Here is a 22665-nt window from a genome sequence, read left to right on the forward strand (position 1 = left end):
AATAATAATAATAATAATAATAATAATAATAATAATAATAATAATAATAATAGCAAGTCAAAAGTGTTACCCGGTGCAGTTGATGGCTTCAGTGTTAGTGGAGTGGTGAAGTTGCTCCAGGTGATGAATCCAGTCCCCAAAATAGATTCAGCATCATGAATAGTGATATTAGAGTTCAGACTAAATTCCAGAAAGGATTCACCATCCCACTGATATGGAAGCTACCAGCCACAACTGGGTGGTACATTTCTAGCTTAGCATTTCTTCGTAGGCAGCTACCAGGAGATGTGACTGGAAAGACCCTGTCAACACTTGGCAATAGGGTACTGTGGAACTGTGAATGCTCACCCATTTACTGTTCGGAAGTCATTGGGTGGTGGTGCAATTTGGTCAACCTGCTTTCAGATATCTCAGCAATCAATATGGCCACAGTGATGTCTATGAGACCACCCTCCAATTAAAGTTTGTTACCACTTGCAGAATAGACAGAGCAATTTAATTTTAGTTATTTTGGTACAAATACCTCTGTTTACTAGCTTTTTTTATCAATATTTTAGATTACTTTAGATTACTTGTAGCTTTTCTGTTTCACCTCTGTAACAATGGCCCAAAACACACAGGCCTAAAGGAGCGGCTTCTGGCAGCTTCAGGTGTGTGGCATGCAGATGACACATGCCCCCGGATCAGCCGGAAGCTGCTCTGGCCAAAGTCCATTCCTTGCCAGTGGCCCACTTTCAGGGCATGTCATGGTCCCAGGCCAATCAGGACTGGAGCAGCCAGAGGCCCCTCCAAGCCACCAATCTGCTTTGCCCCATTGACAATTAGAAAGTAGGAAAACCCACATTTTCTCAGAATTTATAATGTTGTCCTCACCATTCAGCCTTTGGCTCATACACTCAACACATTTTAAAAACTGCTCAGGTAAAATAGATAGACAAAACAAAAGCATTAGATTCACCTACAGCACACCATCTGTGTATTGGCGCTTCTGCAGATTGCCCTATCACCATATTAGCCAAAGGTGATGCACACCCATGGTGTGCTGCCCATTAACTAATATGGACTTGAGCTCCTGTGGATTTTCCCATCCCTGGGAAAACAAATGGTGATTTGCTTTAATTTGCTAGTAATTATTTATCACTTGATGTTCAGTATTATATTTACACTAGCATGGAAAAACAGTATTTTAATGTCAACTATGTTGATCATTATTTTTTCTTTCTTTTTATCTCTAGATATTCCTAGTGCTCCTAGCCATGTTGTACCTACAAGAAATACAGACACCTCAGTAGTTATTACTTGGACAGAATCCAAAGATGCAAAAGAATTGGTTGGGTACTACATAGAAGCAAGCAAAACTGGATCTGGTCACTGGGAACCATGTAACAATAATCCTGTGAAAGGCACAAGGTAGTAGGCTTGTAGTAAGCTTCTAGGCAAGCTTGCAGTTTTCTGTACATTGAAAAAAAATTATTTTGATATCTCAAAAATGTTCAAAAAAGGACATTTCTTCAACCTCAAATTAAACTTGGGATGAAGTCATGGTTTAATGATGTTATGCTGAAACACCATTTGGCACAGATCTAAATGTCATTTTGCTAGGAAAAAACTTTAACAACAAGGTTATTGTTATTAGATAATAAGAACAGATGTTGTTATGATATTTTATCCACAGCAATATGTGTCCTTTAAAAAGCAATGCATTAAGTGGCACAATTTCAGATTTCATTGGGAAAGTAGCAAAGTTATCTGCAAGTATATTTTAAAGGGGGTCTATTTTAAGAAAATTTGCTTGCTTTAAAAACAAACAAACCTCATAATGACTGCAGCACAGCTATCTGCAATGTTATCCTAACTTTTAAAATTTAAATCCAGAATATTGATGGCTTTGGTTACAAATGGACATAGGCCCATTTATTTTTAATTATTTTATAGCAATTGTCACCTGACAGGTAGAAAACAAAGTTAGGATATGTGTGTGTGTGCATATCAAATATTAAAAGATACAATGCATATATTAAATAATTAATTGTTCAGATTTTTTAAAAATGCACAGCCCAGCCCAGCCTTATTGCTGTTTATAAGGATGAAGGTCCATAAGGCATAAATCAGTTATTGAAGGGAAGTAAATGGCCAATGGTCTTGGCAGAATTTCATTTAAATAGAGACCAGATGCATTTTGACCTATGGTTTTCCTCAGTGGCCAGTGAAATTCTTGTATTTTCTAGTTCTTTTCTCCAGACAAAGGTTAATGCATCAATATACATTCTTGTAGAATGAAAATCCTCTTCTGCTTCACTAACCACAACTTATTTAATATAATTATCTCTTCCCCTGCCTGGATTTGCCCTTTTTCCCATGCTGCTCCCTATTCCTTGAACCTCCTTCCCTTACATCTCTGGACTGCCATCTCTTTAACCAACTTGAAGACAGAACTAAAAACATTTTTGTTTAGGGAAGCATTCCACCTCATAACTTTACTGAATGATTATTATTGCCATTGGCCCTTCCCTTACGTGGGGGATCCGTTCCAGACCCCCCCCCCCCAATAAGGGGAATTCCACATATGCTTCAGCTCCATTTAAATGAATGGGGCTTGTACACATGGTGCGGTAGTACACGCACCCCCTTCCAGAGTGCACCGCCCCTTTTCCCAGCGTGGCTTTCAGCATATGCTAAAAGCCGCATAAGGTGCACCCGCGTCATACATGAGAGCACTGTTTGTCATATTTTATTATATGTTTTAATATTATTATTTTTGTTTCCTTAGATTGTACACCTTAGGCAGGTTTTTAATTTTTGTTTTAATTTTATATACTCAGCATGTATGGTACTGTGCAAATTTACAGTGCTTTATAAATAAAGTTTATTATTATTATTAATAATAATAATAATAATAATAATAAGGCTGAATGCATGCACACAGGCACATGTTTTATATCTTTGCCCTCTTTGTTTCTACTGTTTTTGTGAGCTAAAGCCTATATCATTTTCTTTTGTTGTGCTTTACCAAGTAGGCAGAAATACTGAGCTGTTCAACAAATATATGTTCCTGATGAATAAATTAAATGTGACTCAAAACATGAAGTGGGATTGCCTCCTTTGCATCCCCAAAATATCATCTAACTTTATACCCTGTCTGCTGAAATGTTTTCTTATCAGGACTGTGCCAGAAGAGAATGTTCCTATCACATCTTGGATATTGCTGTCCATCATAGAGTGGAATGTTTATTTTCTCTGAAAGAACTATTATAGTTCTTTTGGAGTAGGTGGGAGCTTTCACAGAATACTTGGCCCATACGGATGTATCCACTCAAGTGTTCCTCCAACATATGAAAGAGAAGAGTTGGGACATATGTCCAAGCTCTCCACATGTTGAGGTGTACAAGCAGGATTATAAATTGCACAGAGTGGCTTTATCCAAAGAACAGATTTCCTGTCCTTGCTGCAGACATTCTTCACTAATGCAAGGATAGTCTGAATGATTGGAAACACAGTGAATTCATAAAGTTTGCATTTTCCAGCTTGAGTTTTAGTTTAACTCAGACCTAAAACATCTAGCCAAATTTTCAGACTTCCATACTTCTTCCCTTCTTCTTCTTCTGTCTATTTTTTCACTACTCAGCATGAAAAAGGTTTTGGAGAACCCAAGAGCTTCCACACTGTAGATCCAAAGCTGGTCTTAATATTGCCTCCATGTGGATTTTATATTTAAGTTAGTTCTCAGACCCAGCACAGGAACTTCCATTTTTGTTCTGGAAGTGGGGAATTCAATGAACTTCTCCCTCCCTGTGCCTCATCATTTGAGGGAAAGCATGCCAGAGGAGACACCCAGGAGACAGGACATACTGTCCCAGAATATTATTTCCCCTGGACCTGCCCCATTTGATGGCCTTTATAGTCCTGTCCCTTGATTTAGTGCAGCCTTAAATAGTGAGATGCTAGTGCAGTTTCTTGTAGAAGTGTTAGAACAGAGGTTCCCATACTGAAGTCCTCGCACCCCCAGGGAGTGCGAGATGATATTCAGGGGGTGCGACTAAGAGTGGTTGTGCCCTTGAGTGATGAGTCACAAGTCATCACTCATTTTTTTCTGAATAAATTAGAATCTAATTGCTCAATTTAGATTTGTATTTAATGCACTTAGTTAAAAGCTTTTTTTTTTTTAAAGTTCAATTTGTTCGCCCACAGTATTGTATGTGGTTCAAAAACTAGAAATGAGACTTCTTCATCTTCAAACATATTACTTTTGTACGATGTGTGAACATTAGTCATACATTTCCTAGGGGTGTGGGGCCTAGAAAAGGTTGGGAACCACTATGTTAGAGAATAGCATTCACAAATTTTGAAAGCCCATTCAGTAGTGATTTTTCACTATTTGACTTAAGATTCACTTGCCATGGACTTTCTACGGGAGACCACTACATTTTCCGGGTCAGAGCTGTCAATGCTGCTGGACTCAGTGGGTATTCTCAGGAATCGGAAGCAATTGAAGTCAAGGCAGCTATTGGTAAGTGGCCTCCTATTCCTAAAGCATAAGTGGAAAGCAACCTAATTATCATTATTATTTAGGGATGTGTTATTTATTTACTGTATTTTTTTACATATGTGTTATATAACATTTGATATTTCATTTCCATAATTTCACAGTCATCCAGTCGCTATATATATGTAGACTTTTCACCTTCACCATCCCAGACTTCTTTGAGTGTGTTCCCTGTAATCCTGTATGGAAAATATGCTCACTTCACATTATCCAGTAAAATGACCTGGTAGTTTTCATTCCATAATATGATGCCTAGTCTAACATGCCCTAGCTTGAAAAAGTGCATTCATTAATTGATATGCCTAATTTGCTTAACTGCTTTATTCCATTAACATAGTTATTCTTATTTTGTTTGTGCTTGGATCCTTTTTGGTTTGCACGTTGTCAGCAAGAAACTTCATATGATGACTAAATCAGTAATCCTAACAAGAACAGCTGTTGTGGTTTATTTTATAGATGATATGTTCCTCCAAAGAAAAATTCTGACTTTAACATAATATTGTCTTTGAGCACACTGGACAATGTTCAGTGTATAATGTTGAATATATAACAAATGCCAACTGCATGCAAGTATTAACTGCTTAGATGTATGATACTTAATACCAACTGACATTTCACATAAATCAAACCATATGTCATACCAAATTCCATGTCCTGTTTCTATCCAGCTATGTGTCCATTTCTTCATTCACTTAAATAATGGAGAACTGGGAATGAATCAACTCTAATTTCAAATGTCTTTATTATTTTCTGGCAATTATAGGGGGAGGATTGCTTCATGGTGTATGTCCTGGACTAAGTGGTAAAGCTGATGGACTAACAGACCACACTACCAACTGGGAAGGCATGCATGAGTCCTCCCAGCCTGTCTTTGACACAGATGCTTTGTTAAAATGCAGTGCTAAACCTAACAGGCAAACAGTGCCCCATAGCAATGATAAGCAGAGGAGTTCGACAGACAATAAAATGAGTGAAACAGTTCCTACCTCTTCATCACAAAAGGCAACTACAAAGCAGGCAAGTAAATCTCATCCTGGGGATCGCTCAGCACTGGAGAAAACGAAGAAGAAAAAAGATATAGGTGAGCTTTAGTCATATGGAGTGACTTCACTGTGTTAGAACCTTCATTTCAGACCGTTATCATCTGTGATCTTCCAAACAGCAAATGGACATCTTGCCAATGCTACATTTGGAATCATCTTCATCTAATCAATGCTCAGCATTTCATCTACATTTGGAATCATGCCACATTTGGAATAATCTCCATCTAATAAATGCTCAGCTTTTTATCTAGGCCATTATATGGTGATGATTAGAACTATGGCCCATATATACATATGTTGCATTTAACAAAAAGCTTGCATGTTGCATTTGTTAGCTAATTTTATCACATTTGTTTCCTTGTCTTTATGTTTCTGTTTATCAGAGAAAGGCAGATTGATCATCTTGCACCCTATCATTTCTTTATATATTATTAACAACTTTGTTATCTGGTAGGACATGGGAACAGACAATTTGCTTCCAGGTGATTGTTTTTAATTGATCCATAAGCTACTTGGTGTACCTTTCCAGTTGAAGAGCACTGTAAAACATTTTAGATCAATAACAGACATTTGCATTGGTAAGCTGTGGAAACTCTGACTTAGCATAGATGACCAGTGTTGCCTAGCCTTTTGTTCTTGTGGCAGGATCAGCTATACAATGTTTACTATGTCCTGCCAAAAATGTGAGCATTTTACCTTTTCTGCCCCCCCCCCCCCTTGTCCCATCAAACCATAGAATGACTCAAGGTTTCATTTTTGGTTTCTTTCTCTGCTTGTATGTGCAAATGTCATGGCATACCTATCACATTTAAACAACTCCATTGACACTCACTAATTGAAAAATTAAGCTCTTACCATTGGATATGATACATTGCCCAACATAAAATTGTGTGTGTGTGTGTGTGTGTGTTTGAAAAACACCTTCGACCACAACCATTCCAAAAAGCCAAATAAAAGCCTTTTCTTGAAAGCATTTAAGAAGCCAATTGAAACTAATAGGCATCATGATTGATATACTTTGGTTTAATGAGGGCAGAAGAGAGCAGCAGGGGCTGTGTTCCAGCAGGTAGGTGATGCATTCTACTTGAAGGCATCTGTTAAGAAACCCTTATTCCATTCTAGATTAGCCAACGTAGTGTAGTGGTAAACATCGAACTGTGACTCAATATATCAAGGTTCAATTCCCTGCTCAGCCATGGAAACCCACTGGGTGACCTTGGGCAAGGCACACTCTCTCAGTCCCAGAAAACCCCATGATAGGCCTTAGAGTCACCATAAGTCAGAAACAATGTGAAGGCACACAGTGACAATTAGTTCTTATATGCCTTTTATTGGTAGGACTTCAAGCCCTCATTCCTATTATGTGGATCCATGGAATTATTTATAAAGGCAGCTTTGTATTTTACTTTTGCTAGTTATATTTAAAATGGTTTACAAAAAAGTCAGCAAGTAAAAAAAAAAAAAGGAAATGTAACTAATTTATATCCAAGGTCCTAACCATGGGTAGTACTGGCCTCTGGCCAGTAATCTCAGGAACAAGTGGCATTGCAGTAAAGAGGTAAAATATTACATGGGAATTGTGGTATTGAAAAGAGAGGCCTCCCCACTCATATGCCATGCATATGGAAAAGCATTGCTCCAGATATTTTCAGCCATCTTTCAGGTGCAATCATATCAAACACTAGGAATAGAAGAAAGAGGAGGTGGGAAAGATTTGCAAAACTAAACTGTTTTTACTCAGTAAAATAAAATATACATCACTGATGTTGCCCGTTAATTTAAAAGAATACAATTTAATAGTGGTTTCAGTTCCACAGTTGAATTATTTTGAAGTAATGACTCATCATGACCCATACTCACCTAACATCACATTAGTTTCTATTGACAAGTTCCCTTAAATATTGGGGATTTTAGAGAATTTGAATTTTTAATGCATTAATATTTCTTTCTTAAAGGGTGGAAACCTCAGTATGAACCTAAATAATCCCAAGCAAATGTTTTATTAAGTAATTGAATCCTCTTGTATTGATAATAAACTATTCACTCTAAAACAGCTACTCCATCTCCACCATATGACATCACGGTACTTGAAAGTGTTCGAGACTCAATGGTTCTTGGATGGAAACAACCAAAAATTATTGGTGGAGCTGAAATAACTGGCTACTATGTGAATTACCGGGAAGTGATTGGTGGAAAACCTGGGGAATGGAAAGAGGCTAACATTAAACCTGTTAGTGAAAGAGCATACAGGGTAAGAAACTGATTTCATAATGGTAGGTGTGTATCTTATGTCTGATATGGGTGATTTTCTCCTTTCTGCTTCATTCCAGCTGACAGTTCCAGCTGGTACAACTAGGATGAGGAATAGGATGCTTCTGTCTCTGAACTTCTGCAAATTAACTTCATTTAGGAATCAATTCTATGATCTGAGTGCTGAGTTAGCAAATGCTGTGTTAATATTAGCAATAGTAATAGCAAGTACGTTTCTATAGTGCTTATCAGTGCACTTAAGCACTCCCTAAACAGTTTACAATGTGTAAGCTAATTGCCTGCAACAAGCTGGGTACTCATTTTAGCAACCTCGGAAAGATGCAAGGCTAAGTCAGCCTTGAGCCCCTGGCTAGTACTGAACTCACAACCTTGTGATTTGTGAGTGGGTGACTGCAGTACAGGCATTTAACCACTGCGCCACCAGAGCTCATTTGGTGAGTACTATTAGGCCTCTAACAAATTTTCAGTGGTCTGCAGGAAAAAAAGTTGGAGAAGATTATATTAGACTACTAGATATGTTTTCTGTATCAGTATATATGGTTATGTATGTATATAATTAGATATACATTAATGTAAAAGCATGCATAGAATTTCAACATCAGGAAGTTACTAGGCTTCCTGTATTGTGTAACTATGGCGGGGTACAGACTGCCGCTTTGCGGCGGTCTGCCGCCGCCGCCGGCTAGTCCGTGGGGGAGCCGGAGCCTCCACACGGCGCGGCTCCCCTACGGACTGAAAAAGAAGCTCCAAAATGGAGCTTCTTTTTCCGTCGCGTTTGCGACGTAGCGAGGCGCCAGGGGCGCACTCGCTACGTCACAAAGGACGCGACGCGTACGGACGCTCAGCGTCCAATACGCAAAGATGGCGCCGGCCATGTAGAAGGGCCGGCGCCATCTTGTACGGACAGAGTCCGTACTAGGCCCAGGGGCGTCTAAAAGAGACGCCCCTTTTTTAAAATGGGACGTCCTCCGGACGTCCCAAATGGCAGTAAAGAAAGCCCCAAAGTTTATACAACCTTAAGCCTGATGCTAAGAAACAAATTATATGGTACCTATTTCTTAAGCATACAAAATTGCTAGTACAGTACCTTTCCATTACTGATTGGTAAAGATTGTAAGAAGCATGTTTGTTACTGTGTAGATATGTCTGTTACTGTGTAGTGTGCAGCACATTAACTTTACCTGTACTACAGGTACATGACATGAAGGAGAACATGACATACCAATTTCAAGTTGCTGCTGCTAACCTAGCTGGACTTGGCATACCTTCTCCAGCTAGCCAATCCTTCAAATGTGAAGAATGGACCATTGCTGTTCCAGGTTAGAACCATATGGGTTATTTAGAATTGACAAAAGATCCTTTTTCAGTGTTTCATGCCGAATTGAATCATAGATAAAATAGAATGAACTGCTGACTGGAATAGTAATTTCTCTTTGCTCCTGACAGACCATTTGCTGAAGTTGTCAGATAAATTTTTATTTTGCAAGTGCTAAACACTTACTCAAAATGTTCATTTTGGAAGTTAGCCCCCATTGGAGTCAGCTCCTGAAAATCCAGATCACCTTTTGCTTTTGCAAAAAGGAGGTATTTACTTTATTATTACTTCAGTAGATAAGTTTAGGATGTAGACCATTTGTTTCACGACTCTTCAAAATTTGCAAGCTGAAGTGTATGTACTCCAAAAATGTAAAACCCATTTTATGTTGTAATAAAGTGTGAACAAAGAAGGATGGATGTCATTGTGTTATGACACTTCTGTCTATCTTCTTGTGTAGCATTTTGGTCACACAGAGATTACAATTTGTTCTTCTTCAGTAACCATTTCTTTGGTACTGTGCATTAATCATCACTGTGGTTTCAATTGTCTTCTGTCTCCTGTTCATCTTTCAGGACCACCCCATGATTTGTCATGCAGAGAAGTAAGGAAGGAATCATTGGTTCTATTATGGAAACCACCAATTTATGTTGGCCGAAGTCCTGTGACTGGTTTTTATGTTGACATGAAACAAACACATGCTTCAGAGGAACATTGGAAGAGTGTGAATGAGAAAGCAACTGCAAACAAATTCATAAAGGTATGACATTTTAGGGGAAAACCTGTACTGTTAAAGAAGTACTAGTACCAGTAGCTCTATTTTTGTGATACCAGTTTCTTGTCTAGGATCAGTTGTATTCCCATATAAAACTACTGTAATTGCACCAGGACAATAACTTGTTCACTACATCAGAAATAGAAGTGTTGTGTAAATAGGATAGCATGACTAATGGTTGCTTGTAAACCAGTATGGCAGGGGATTGGACTGGATGGCCTTTGTTGTCTCTTCCAACTTTATGATTCTGTAATTCTACAAGTGCTGAACAAATACATATCCAAGCTAATATGCATTCTATTCAGATATAGTTGTGAAAATATAGCAAAATTGTTGTTTTTGACATATTACGCCTTGTCTACTTGTACCACAAGAAATTATTGATTTCAGTTTTTATAGCTAGACTATATAGTTTTACAGAACATGTTCTTAATATAGGGTTACTGAATTTGCAAGTCAGAGGCTTAAACCCAATAGTACTAACAATAGGTTTTAGGCCAGGATAGTCTTTCAGGATGGGCATAATCCAACTAAAGATAGGTTCCTTTACGTTTCATTGGTCTCAATAGCAGAGTTAAACATATATTCAGATGCCTCTAATTGAAATAGAAGTGATAAATATGCTTCACTGTGTGGAGCATGCCCTATACTTTAAATTCTTAATTATATTAATGCTGTAATTAAAATGTTTAATGCCTGTCTGTGGATCTGTATTAATCTATTCTTACCCAATGAATTAACTATATAATTAATTCCCCAGGGCTAAAGCAAACAGAGAAACTTTTTTCTTTGTAAAGAGGAGCAAGAATGCTTCAGGGGTAGGGAATGAATTAATAGCTTAATGGTGAAATTGTAGTGGCCTCACCACCTTCATAGGTGTGACTGATGACATAGGAAAGAGCATTCTCATCGGCTGTTCCTAAACTGTTGAACTCCCTTCCGTGGGAAGTTAGTTAGCCCCCTCCCTGCTTTCTTTCTTCTAGCAGGTCAAGACTTACAGTATTTGTTTGGACAGAATCATAGAATCATAGAAAAAGTGTAATAGTACACTTTTTTTTTTTAAAAAAAATCATTTAAAAGCTATTTTTAGCTTTTATTTTATTAACTTTTATTTTAAAGTTTATAAGCAGCCTTGGGCCCTTGGCAGGTGAAAGGCAAGATATAAATTGAGATGATGATGATGATGATGACGACTCAGAAATGGTTTTGTGAAAGGGGTTGAGTTTAATTATTTAAAGGACAGAAAATTGCAGGGCCAGGGGAAATTGTTCCAGTCATGTTGAATAACACAATAATAATAATAATAATAATAATAATAATAATAATAATAATAATAATAGATTATTTATTTATAGCCCGCCCAATCACAAGGAATCCGGGCGGGTTACAGCAGTAAAAGTACATTAAAAATACAATAAAATTCAAAATTAATACTTTCCCAACCCCCCATCACAATTCTAAAAGTACAATATAAAATAATCATAATTTAAAAACAGTAAAATACAATAGGATAAAAACTGGGGAAAATTGGGTGGACAGAGAGACATGGATCACAATCGAGTCATATTCATATTTATATTCGGGGAGAGGAAATGGTAGTGTGCAGATGGAATTGTGAGAAGCAAATACATTAGATTGGTTAGGGATATCTCTGGTGGGAGCTAGAGTGAGGAGGCCTTCTTGACGGCAGATGGTGAGGTATGCCATTAAAAGAAAGGAAACTGTGAAATGTTAAATTCGCCCCATGGGAATCCCAACGTGAGTTTTCTTTCTTGAGCACCAAAACGTCTTGGACTATCAATAGAGTTTGAGCAGATTAACATTTCTGAAGGAGAGTAAATGCAGAACAAGAAATAAACAGACTCCTTAGTTGTTGGAAAATAAAAGTATAAATACATAACAGCAACAATAAACACCTCATATCTAATAACCCCAAATATTTCTTGATGTACTATCAGGAGACTACAGACAACTATAATATCAATGCAACTCATTATGCCAGTTCTACATGACATGGAAGCCTCTCACAGGCCAATGTGGTCCATTTAGACTGCTTTACTGAGTAAATTCAGTAGTTGATAATAGACCTGACCCCAGGTGGACAAAATAAGCAATGTGGATAAACAATATCATAGTACTTTGAACCAGTCTGCCAGCAATTTTATGTTAATTTGGATAGCTTGGGGGTGTTACTAATGTACACATTCTGCCTATAAGGAGCCTTTCACTCATGCTCTCCTGTGCTGGTTTTCACTAGATCAGTGACCTAAAAGAAGGTACTAGTTATGTATTCCGTGTAAGAGCTGTAAACAAAGCTGGAGTTGGAAAGCCTTCGGAGCCCACTGATCCTGTAATAGCTGAAACTCGACCAGGTTTGTTAATGTTTTATTGTGATTTAGCTTATGTCGGAAATAAAAATGTCCATGTATATCTGAATGATTAGAACTGGGACACACAAGCTGTCTTGGCTATAGCTATTAATAGGAAGTGAGAACATCATCTCATACAAGCAGACTAACTTTATATTGCATCTTTGAGCCCTTCTGTCCTAGAACAGATGAAGGCACATACAGATCTTTAAGAGCTCTGCAACCTCACACACTTGATGTATTTCACAAGCAAAAGAACACTAAAGTAGATGGTGGGATGTGAAGGGCAGTGCAATATAAAAGAAGAGTATGTACTGTAGATATGGGATAGCCTCTTACCTTATATGTCCAGTGACCTCCTAAGAAGATCATCAAAGGAATTGAGGAGAACAAACAGAGCCCCAGTGATATATTCTTTTCACTGTAAGAGAAATTTTAGCTCAGGGCCCATTTCCTGCACCTGAAGCACCTACAGATACTGCTGTTGATTTTGTATGGAAATCTGAAGACACTACATTCTTGTGTAATAAGACCACATGGGAATTTCCTGTCTTCCACCAGGATCTGAGAATTTAACTATACAGTACCTCTGTCAGTAGAGGAGCATGTAGTTTAATCAGGAAGGACTAGAAACAGAGGAAGGAATGGGCCGAGTAAACTTGCCTCTCACTGAAATGACCCATCTACTATGCTAGCCTGACATTAGCACTGAGGTAGTGGCCCCAAGCCAGCTTCTAATTGTACAGACATTTACAGTAGTTTTTTGGGGCGGCGGGGGGGGGGGGGCACGACTAAATACATTGTAATTTTGGACCCAATCAACATCTTTAAATTGCACAAAACATTTAGAGTGTACTAGTTTACATGCTGCGGTTGACACAGTGATTCTTGAGAAATCCTATGCTTAAAATGCTTATTTCAGGAAAGAGGTGATCAAGTGCAGCTGCTCACGGATGTGCTTTTGTGAAATTTGGACTCCACAAAGGCCACCCCTGATGCCCTCACACGTGCCCCCCAAAGAGATTGAACATTTGACATTTGGCTTGTTTGTTTTTTAAATAATAGGGCACAGGATCCCCAAACCTTCCAAAGTTTTTTAAAACCCTGAAGTGAAACTAGACCTCTGTCCACTTCCAGGTTTTTTTATTCTTGTTAAGTTTTTGGCCTTCCTTGGCGAGATGGTCCTGAGAGTGAAAAATTGTTTTGAAACTGTACAAAGTTGCCCATGAAAATATCCACTAAATCTCTGTAAATCTAGGCCCTTTCAATGCCATCGTATCAGAAATAACTCCATACTCATCATGCTTGTATAATGTATCAATGAAATAATTATCAGCAATATTTATGCCTGGAGCTCAGTTCAGCACCAGTGGCCCTGCAAATAATCCTTCCTCCCCTCCAATACAACCTTATAGGAATAACAACAAATAGATTTAAATAACTTCACATTTTATTTCTGTCATATAAAATATTAGGCCATAAACAACTAATCTGATCTGCAAGAAACTGGAAGCCATCATTTCTCACTTCATCATAACTCATGGTTTATCACAAAGATAATAACATTCTTCTGGGTCCACAAGATCCATCTCAATCTAATGGCAATGTGGAGAAGTTCAGAGATTTTTCTTTCTATTTATGAATAATTATGACAAAATGGTTAATTTTAATTATGATTTATTTTAAACATTCAACTTTAAACCATGATTTATGAAGCTACTTTATTTCAACAAACTACAGTTAAAATTTAAGTTTAGAATTCTAATAAAACACTAATTTGCACTGACGGCATCTAATGATCTGGTTCAGCTCCAATAAAGAGATGTAGTCTTGTTAGCCTTTAGGAAAGCTAGACACATTCCCCTCATGACAAACCAAGGGAGAGTCAATTGTAGACTGAAGGACGGATGGGGCCCCCAAGATCTTGCCTCTAAAACATTTCCAGCAAATAAGGGAATTCCTCTGCTATCGGATACTTCCAGGATCAATGGTTTTACAGTAAAATGTCTCCCCAACTTTCCATGAACTCAGAAATTGGCTTCTGGACAGTTCTCATTTTTATTTTCTCACTGCTTTTACTCTGCATCAATACTGGCCATGTGTTTGAAGGGGCTTGCTTATGCTTACCGGCAATGTTCCCCCCCCCCCCCGAGTTTTGTTTCCAGAGTTGCTTTTCTCTTCTCTTCTGCCTAGCTTGACAAGAGAGGACTAGGCAATACTCCAAATGGAAGAAGTAAGACAGATTTCGCTTAAGGTCTTCCAGTTTCTGATGAAGCAACTTTTGTCTAATAAGAGGTTATATTTTCCACGGCAGGTTTTAGTTAACATCAAATGCCAGATATTTTTTTTCTTTTGATCTTCTAGGGACAAAAGAAGTTGTGGTCGAGGTAGATGATAATGGAGTTATTTCACTGAACTTTGAATGTGATCAGATGACTGCAGACTCTAAATTCATTTGGTCCAAAAATTATGAACCCATTGAAGATGAGTCCCGATTAGGAATTGATACCAAAGGTGGAAAGTAAGAAATTTTAGAAACAGAACAAATCGCTATGCAGGAATACATATTTGGTAACATGTATACTTTATGCTCTTTTCATAAATTAGATTCTTTTAGTGGGATACCAGTCAGTCTGTCCTGAAACTGTGATAGAAATTCAACCCAGTCAGAAGAAGTCCAGGATGCCATATTTTTCCTGTGGCTAGTAATAACTTTACTGTGTGTATGTGTGTGTTTCTGGTAGCTCCAATAGGAATGTATAATTTTGTGTGACTTTTACGACTGGTCAGCTGCACAGGGGAATTGTTCAGAATCGCTCTTCCTGCACCATATCCCAGATCCAAACTGTCCTTGCTTATGGCTACTTTTAAGAGAAGAACAGGTTAAAGGGGGAAAGCCACCAGAAAACTATCATGTAACATCTAATCTAATTCCTCTGTGTTATTTGTATGATCCCTTATTGTGTACTAGCAATAGCAATAGCATTTACATTTCTATACTGCTTCATACTGGACTAAATAGTCTCTAAGGGGTTTACAACATGTATTGCCCCTCAACAAGCTGGGTACTCATTTTAGCGACCTACGGAAGGATGCAAGGTTGAGTCAAACCTAGAACCCTGGAATGAAACTCACAACCTTATGGCTGCAATATTGGCTGCAGTACTGGCATTTAACCACTATGCCATCAGGGTTCCTCAATTTAAACAGATTTAAAAGATTTAAAATATTAATTTTCCAAAAAACTATGTGAGTTTACGGATGCCTGATTAGCTTCCATGTACAGTTTGTATTACTAGTTTGTATTATGTGCAGCAGTTTAGATTTTACCCATAAAGCTTTATGTAGTTCTGTATACTTGAAGCATTCATTTAAGATAAAGAAGCCAGTGGCATGCCTGGGCTAAGAGTCCTTGATGAACATGCTCACCAGCCATTGCAATTGTATGTGAACATTTCTGAATACAGTATATGGTCTGAGTGTGTGCATGTGGCTTAAACAAAGCTCTTCTATCTTAAAGGTCAAAAGCTGTCTTTAAAGACCTCAGTGAAGAAGATTTGGGTATTTACTCCTGTATTGTAACTGATACAGATGGCGTCTCATCAAGCTATACACTAGATGAGGAAGGTGAGCAGCTAAACCTTCTGTCTACAATACATGTTGGGTTTGCCCTTTGCCTATTATGTCATATAAAAACAAACTATGCTTCAATAAAAATGATAATTGTAAAATAAATTGTGTAAGAATATCAAATGTGTGACATCCCCTCTTATTCCTGTCTTTTGCAGAAATGAAACGCCTCCTTGCTCTCAGCCACGCACATAAATTCCCTGGTAAGTGTTAACAAAGTGGGGAAAGAGTAGTATGTAGCATTAGTATTTCTGGGATACCTTAGAATAGTGGCTTCCACATGTCAGCTTTTGTTACAGTCATATAAAACACACTACTGTGACCTTAGGTTCTGACAGAGGTACCAACCTTTATTTTATTAATTAATTAATTTATGTTTATTAAACTATTTATATCCCACTCTATATAAAGAATCTCATGGGTGGCTTATGAAAAGCATTACACATTTAAACAAGTTACATAATTAAAATAATAAAATAAACTAAAAATATATTAAACTGCAGTAATAAGTTAAAACAGATTTAAAATGTTTTTTTAAAAACTATGTACACCGTATTTGGGATGAGTTTACAGATGCCTGATTAGCTTCTATGCACAGTGGGACTTTTTGTATAAATTGCCCAGAACTCCAGCATTCACTTCCTTGCAGTGTTTGATTGTTTCTTTCTCTGTCACTATTTTATAATTAAGATGGTGCCTGTTCCACTATGTATTTTGGAACTCGAACTATTTTTCCATTCTGTATTATTTTAATAGGGATTTTTAATTTATATTTTTAAAAATGTGCTTCAGCTAATGTTTTGGACAAAATTCTTTGGAACGCAAAAATATATACCATCAGTGAACCTGCAAGTCTAACAAGACTATACCTCTCTGTCTGTCAGCATGGAAGAGGGGGGAAAGAGAGCATTATTTGTCTAATTTTTCACATGTGTTACAGTTCAACCAAACTGAGCCGGGAGGAAATTCTTTTGCACATTTGTTTTGAGGCAGAATTTGAAAAAGTTACTTTTTTGGATTAGCATTCCAACCCTGGGAACAGGGACGTAGCTAGGATTTTAGGAAGGGGGGTCCAGACTAAGTGCCACCATTATAATGGGGCTTGGGTGCAGCAGTGCAGCAGCACACATCATTTTTCTAATGGAAGGGGGGGCGGACCCCAAGAACCCCCACCCCTTGGCTAAGTCCCTGCCGGGAATTTAAGGAACTGTCATCTCCAGCTTTTTCCACTCTGGTTTGAAATGAAAGAGGCCTAGTAAAGATCTTTTTTTCTCCTCAGCAGTGAAGGGTTTTAAGTCATTCTTAAGTCATTCTGTTTTAGCCTCTGGGTGTTGTGTCTGCTTTTTGTTCTACTTTAGGTTAAAATATTCACAACTAATTACATACAAGAATTTAAAATTGCCACAGTCTGACAGTAAGACAAAAGCAACATAGCATAATTCCTCTTCCCACTCCCCTTTATACCCATAGGCTGTACTAACACATGTGGCAGTAAGCTTGTCTGGGTTTAGAAGGTACATAAGGTCATGGGATTGTCTCATTCTACTCCTTTTCAAATGCTATCATAATAAATAGGGCTTCTTTTTTCCCCCCAGGAGTGTTTAAGAGTGATAGAGGCCAGAGTTTGTTGCTTGCATGCTGGTCTATATCTCATGGTTCTTCTTAAGAAGGAATAGTATTATTCAAAGGCAGGCCACAAATTAGGATGCAACTGGTTTTATGGTTTGAGTTTTAGCTCCAGGAGATCATAAGGAAGAGCAAACAAAGTGAAATCACGATTTGCCAATGTCCTACTTCCTTAGGACCTTGGAATCTTTTGCAACATGGCTGTGGAAGATTCCATAGCTTATACTGCACTGTTTCCAGGGAGATATAAAATGAAATAGAATCTAAATTTGGGAATATCATTGGTCTAGCGTGTGCTCTTCTTGTATCTCACTAGAAGTCTGAAATAATGTTTTCGATTAAGTAGGGCACATGGGTGTGTGTCATAATACACTTAACTAAGAATTAAACAGTCTCCTTTATGTGGATGTATAACAGAAGGAAAGTAAGTAGGTGTGTGTATGTACATGTTGCTTTCAAGAAAGACGTTAGTAGGGATCTAGCATTTATCTCTGTCACCAGATACCCAGACTAGAAGGCTCACTCTATCAGGATCAGCAGAAAACAGGAGACATGTCTGAAGATGCTCAATGGATGAATGATTTATTAATAAAAAGTCAAAAATGTTTCAGCCTCAGAGGCATCACTAGGGAGGTGTGGACTACACTGGGTGTCACCCCAGATGGGGATGTCACACAATAGGGCAGTACACCTGGAGGGACTGGTGCAGCTACTGGGTGAGCAAGAAAGGGTGTCATCTCCTTTTCCTGTTCATCCAGCTGCTGCACCTGCCCATAAACAGGCCCTCTAAAGACTGCAGTTCTGCCCCCCTCTACACAGCCACATTGTAAAGGACTTCTTAGGGGGTCTGTGCCTTCAGGATCCAGCATGGCTGCTGGAAGAGCAGCCATACTATACCCTGAATGGGCACTCCAGAGCTGCAGTGCTGCCCCCCTCAGCAGCAGGTGGCCCAGTAGATAGGAGGGAGGGCAAGGCAACCCCAGTGACACTACTGTTCAGCCTGTATATGCTTTCAAATGCCTTCTTGGGGGCTGTTTTACATTTCACCTCAGACATTTCTGTAGCCAGAACTGTCACACCATTTACTGGACAACGGCTGTCAACCTTTACAACCTTTAGGAATCACACAAGCTAAAATAACCCAATGTGTGTAAGAAATACATCTTGGAACTGGTAGCAGAGTCTTTGTTTGGGGGCAGACCACAAATATCCTCTTTGACATTATTTTTCTTTGTTAACAGTCATCCCCCTTAAATCTGAGTTGGCAGTTGAAATTTTAGAGAAGGGACAGGTGCGATTCTGGATGCAGGCTGAGAAATTGTCTGGCAGTGCTAAAGTCAACTTTGTATTTAATGACAAGGGAATTGTTAATGGAGAGGTAAGCTAATCATTGCTTGTTGCTAAAAGTGATCTGTTGTTATGATAACATGAACTTTAAAAAAAAAGTAAAATGTTCAGATAGAATCTCATACCAAATTATATTGTATTATATTATACTGTGTTACACTGTATTGGATATGATTTTGTTATCACTTTTGGAAACTGTTTAATTTGCATTTTTTATTATTTGATTGTCCAGTTTTATAGTTATAATCTATGTCATGTGTTTAGTAGAATAGCAGAATGTAATTATTATGTTATATTATTACAGGGATGTAAATCTCATTTGGAGGTGCCAGTTTAGCTCCTGGGGATCTCACTGACAGCCCCCCCTCTCTCTCACACACACACACACACAAAGCGCCCAGCTAAAGTACCCTACATTTTCCAGTCAGAAATCTCACTTGGATTCTAACACATTAGGATAAGTAATTCTGTTTGATGGTGATTAGTTTCCCCCAAGACAGCAAAAATACCTTCACTGTACCATAAGAAGTGACTAGCTGATAATGCTTCACTTCTGTTTATCTAAAATGAGAGCTGTGCTGATCGAGAGAAGTCAGAACATGGCTCTCCATGTTCCAAGACCTAACCACGTCTAGGTTGAATACCATGGATGCAAAATTCCTACATGAACATACAAAACCTGAAAATAGGAGTTGGTGTGGGCTTTATGCCTGCAGAGATCCAAATTAGACCCCCACCACCTTTGCTCGCTGCAACTAATTTGGATGTTTCTTCCTCATCCTTTCCCATTGTTGCTTTAGGAAGGCTTTCCAGTATGTGATTTTTGTTTTCAAATGCCTCACTTGTTTTTCAGCCCAAACATGGTATTGTTGCTAAAAACAATACAAAATTTAAAATAATTTTAATAAGAAGAATAGAGCCTAAATCCAATTGCTAGACCCAATTAGTGTAGATCCACTGAGTGAATGAAAAGAGGATATGTCAACGTGTAAATAAGTTCCATTGATTCAGTAGGTCTTCTTTAGTTTAGCCTTGGAATTGTAATTTAGACTTAGATGTTAAAAAAAATGCGGATTCCTCTAAGCAAGTGGTAACAGTGTCTTTGTGACTGAAACAAAGGCCATCCCATCATCTTCAAGGAAAGAGGAATGTCTCTGTGACTGGCACAATAATTCATCAATCAAACAAAGATTTTGCTGAAACTAATGTAGGGTTTGCTCAACAACTTTCCCTTATGTTTGAGAGGGCAAAACTTAGATACGTATTCAAAGTTTAGCTGATGTGCTGGTTTCATAAAACTTTTAGAGGCTTAGAGAACATTACATTTTAGAAACTCTGAAGATGGCTTTTCAACTCATTTTTATGTTTGTTCTTGAAGAAATATAAGATGAAGATTGACCACAATTCTGGTATGATTGAAATGGTTATGGATAGACTTGAAGATGAGGATGAAGGTACTTACACCTTTCAACTTCAAGATGGAAAAGCAACCAACCAATCCAGTCTTGTTCTTATTGGTGATGGTAAGCACTACTGAAATGCTTTATTTAAACAACTACCTAGTACAGTTTGCTATTAAATGCTTTGTCTTGAATATTATTTCCATTCCTGAAAAACTGTGATAATACAGGTATCGCACATTTTAGGGCCTATGTAAGCTTTACTTTGTAGTTTCATAGTACAATATGTCAAAATTATTATGATTTAGAAAGTTACTAGCTAACCAATGGAAGCGAATTAATTTGGTTCATACTGTATAGTCGTATTGTAGGATTAGTTGTTGGAATGTTCTGTTGAAAGTTCAACTGAAATCATTATTCTGTAAGACTGCAATATTTACAGTTCATAGATATTCAAGACTAGTTCCTCACTTTTAGTGGAATTTGTATTTTTAAATAGCAGCCTTCCATGTTATGTAGGGACATTTATGAAACTTCTGCTTCTGTCCATTGAAGAAACAATAGTAATTCAACTGGACATACAATATTCCTGAAGTATTCTTTGGAGCTTGGCCACAGTATTTTGTAATGACTTTCTAACATATACACTAGTAATAATTAGGCAGTGACTGTATAATTTATATTCTCTGTTGCAAGTCTATGTAAATAAATATTCAGTTTATATTTCAGATGTGATGGTTTAATGGAATCAAAACTATTTCATCTATAAATGATGATTCATATTATAACTATTTTATCTAACATATTTTTAAGACAAGTGGTACATCTTCAGTACCTGCTATTTTTATTATATCAGCAACAGCAATGTTTACTTATCATTATTGCACTTCCAAAATATTACAATTAATTTAATAGGATTTAGTCATTGATTTGACAGACCTATAACAATTCATGTGATTTAGATATTTGCTTAACCCATGCCAAAATGTAATAATAGCAAGGGTAATCCAGGTCACCTGGGATAATCACTCTGTAGAATTGGTTAGTTCAGAATTTGTGATGTATAGTGCAATACAATACTCTTTTGCTTAAATCCAACTATGGTTGGAACTCAGAGTTGGTGTAATGGCATGGGTTGCACTTCAGTTCTTTTAATTGGGACCTAATATCATTCTACTTTTTCAAACAGATGCAAAAATATCCTGGCTAGTTTGACCTACTTTGAAACAAATGGCCCTTTCATACTTCACAATTGTAGAACTTTGATTGCACCTTAACTGCCATGGCAACATCCTGTGGGATCTTGGGGTTTGTAGATTGGTGAAGTACTAGAGAGTTCTCTAGCTGAGAATTCTCAATTCATCTCCCTAACTTTCAATCATAGGATTCCAGGCTGTTCCCATGGAGGTTAAAGTGGAATCACAGCACTGTAACTGTGTAGTGTTAAAGGCCCCAAACTACATTTTTCTCTTCCCATTTCAAGTAGTAGCTCCATTTCTCCTTTTAAAAACTAGGTTCACCTTAGGGTCGCTGTAAGTTGGAAACGACTTGAAGGGACACAACAACAACAAAAATATTTATCCCACTGAAATCAGTTTTTTTAAAAAAACAGAATATATGGATGTGCATCTAGTTTATACCACTCAATTCAGCAGCCAATTTGTATGCAGAAACTTAATTAAGGCTACAATCCTATAAATACTTATGCCCTATTGAATTCAGTTGGGTTTACTTCTAAGTAGACATGCACCAGCTATTATTATTATTATTATTATTATTATTATTAACTTTTATTTATAAAGCACTGTAAATTTACATAGTGCTGTACATACTAGCACTTCTCATGTACATATCTTCTTAGCCAGATTAAGGTATCTGTTTTTAATTCAAATTAATGTCTTTCAAAGATGGCTATACTTTGCTCTGTTTATTTGTTTGTTTATTTTAAATCCAGTGTTCCAGAAACTCCAGAAAGAAGCAGAATTCCAGAGGCAAGAGTGGTTCAGGAAACAAGGTAACACCACACAAACATGACAGGGCTATATAAATCTGATTACCTGGCTTAATTCATCTGCATATGTTTGAGATTTAATAAAACCTATTTTTGTCATAACAAAAATGTAGAGACTATAAAATGATATACTTGATGAATTTGCATGAAAAATTCATTTAATTCTGTTTATGCCATAATATGTGAGGGAGTTTATTTTATAAATCATTTCAAACAGGTCCACATTTTGTTGAGTATCTGAGATGGGAAGTTACCCCTGAATGCAATGTGTTACTGAAATGCAAGGTAAGTAACAGTGCATCTTGAACAGCATTTGTTTACAGAAGCAAAATTAA

The 22665-nt window shown here is 37.5% G+C and overlaps 1 protein-coding gene across 2 annotated transcripts in view; it reads left to right on the forward strand.

Annotated features, from left to right (window-relative positions):
• The window catches only part of LOC121917324 (myomesin-1-like), a 96930-nt gene that overhangs the window by 59068 nt on the left and 15197 nt on the right, over positions 1 to 22665 (forward strand). The window contains exons 16-29 of one of the 2 annotated variants that reach the window (XM_042443210.1): positions 1236 to 1410; positions 4386 to 4507; positions 5307 to 5624; positions 7641 to 7837; positions 9050 to 9176; positions 9748 to 9932; positions 12205 to 12319; positions 14681 to 14837; positions 15837 to 15943; positions 16105 to 16149; positions 18814 to 18950; positions 20298 to 20442; positions 22274 to 22333; positions 22548 to 22615. In XM_042443210.1, coding sequence (XP_042299144.1) covers positions 1236 to 1410; positions 4386 to 4507; positions 5307 to 5624; positions 7641 to 7837; positions 9050 to 9176; positions 9748 to 9932; positions 12205 to 12319; positions 14681 to 14837; positions 15837 to 15943; positions 16105 to 16149; positions 18814 to 18950; positions 20298 to 20442; positions 22274 to 22333; positions 22548 to 22615 — 1958 coding nt within the window. The remainder of the gene's footprint in view (positions 1 to 1235; positions 1411 to 4385; positions 4508 to 5306; positions 5625 to 7640; positions 7838 to 9049; positions 9177 to 9747; positions 9933 to 12204; positions 12320 to 14680; positions 14838 to 15836; positions 15944 to 16104; positions 16150 to 18813; positions 18951 to 20297; positions 20443 to 22273; positions 22334 to 22547; positions 22616 to 22665) is intronic. The other variant, XM_042443209.1, reaches the window with a different exon arrangement.

Source organism: Sceloporus undulatus, unplaced genomic scaffold (genome assembly GCF_019175285.1).
Source record: "Sceloporus undulatus isolate JIND9_A2432 ecotype Alabama unplaced genomic scaffold, SceUnd_v1.1 scaffold_15, whole genome shotgun sequence".
In the NCBI taxonomy this organism is placed as follows: domain Eukaryota; kingdom Metazoa; phylum Chordata; class Lepidosauria; order Squamata; family Phrynosomatidae; genus Sceloporus; species Sceloporus undulatus.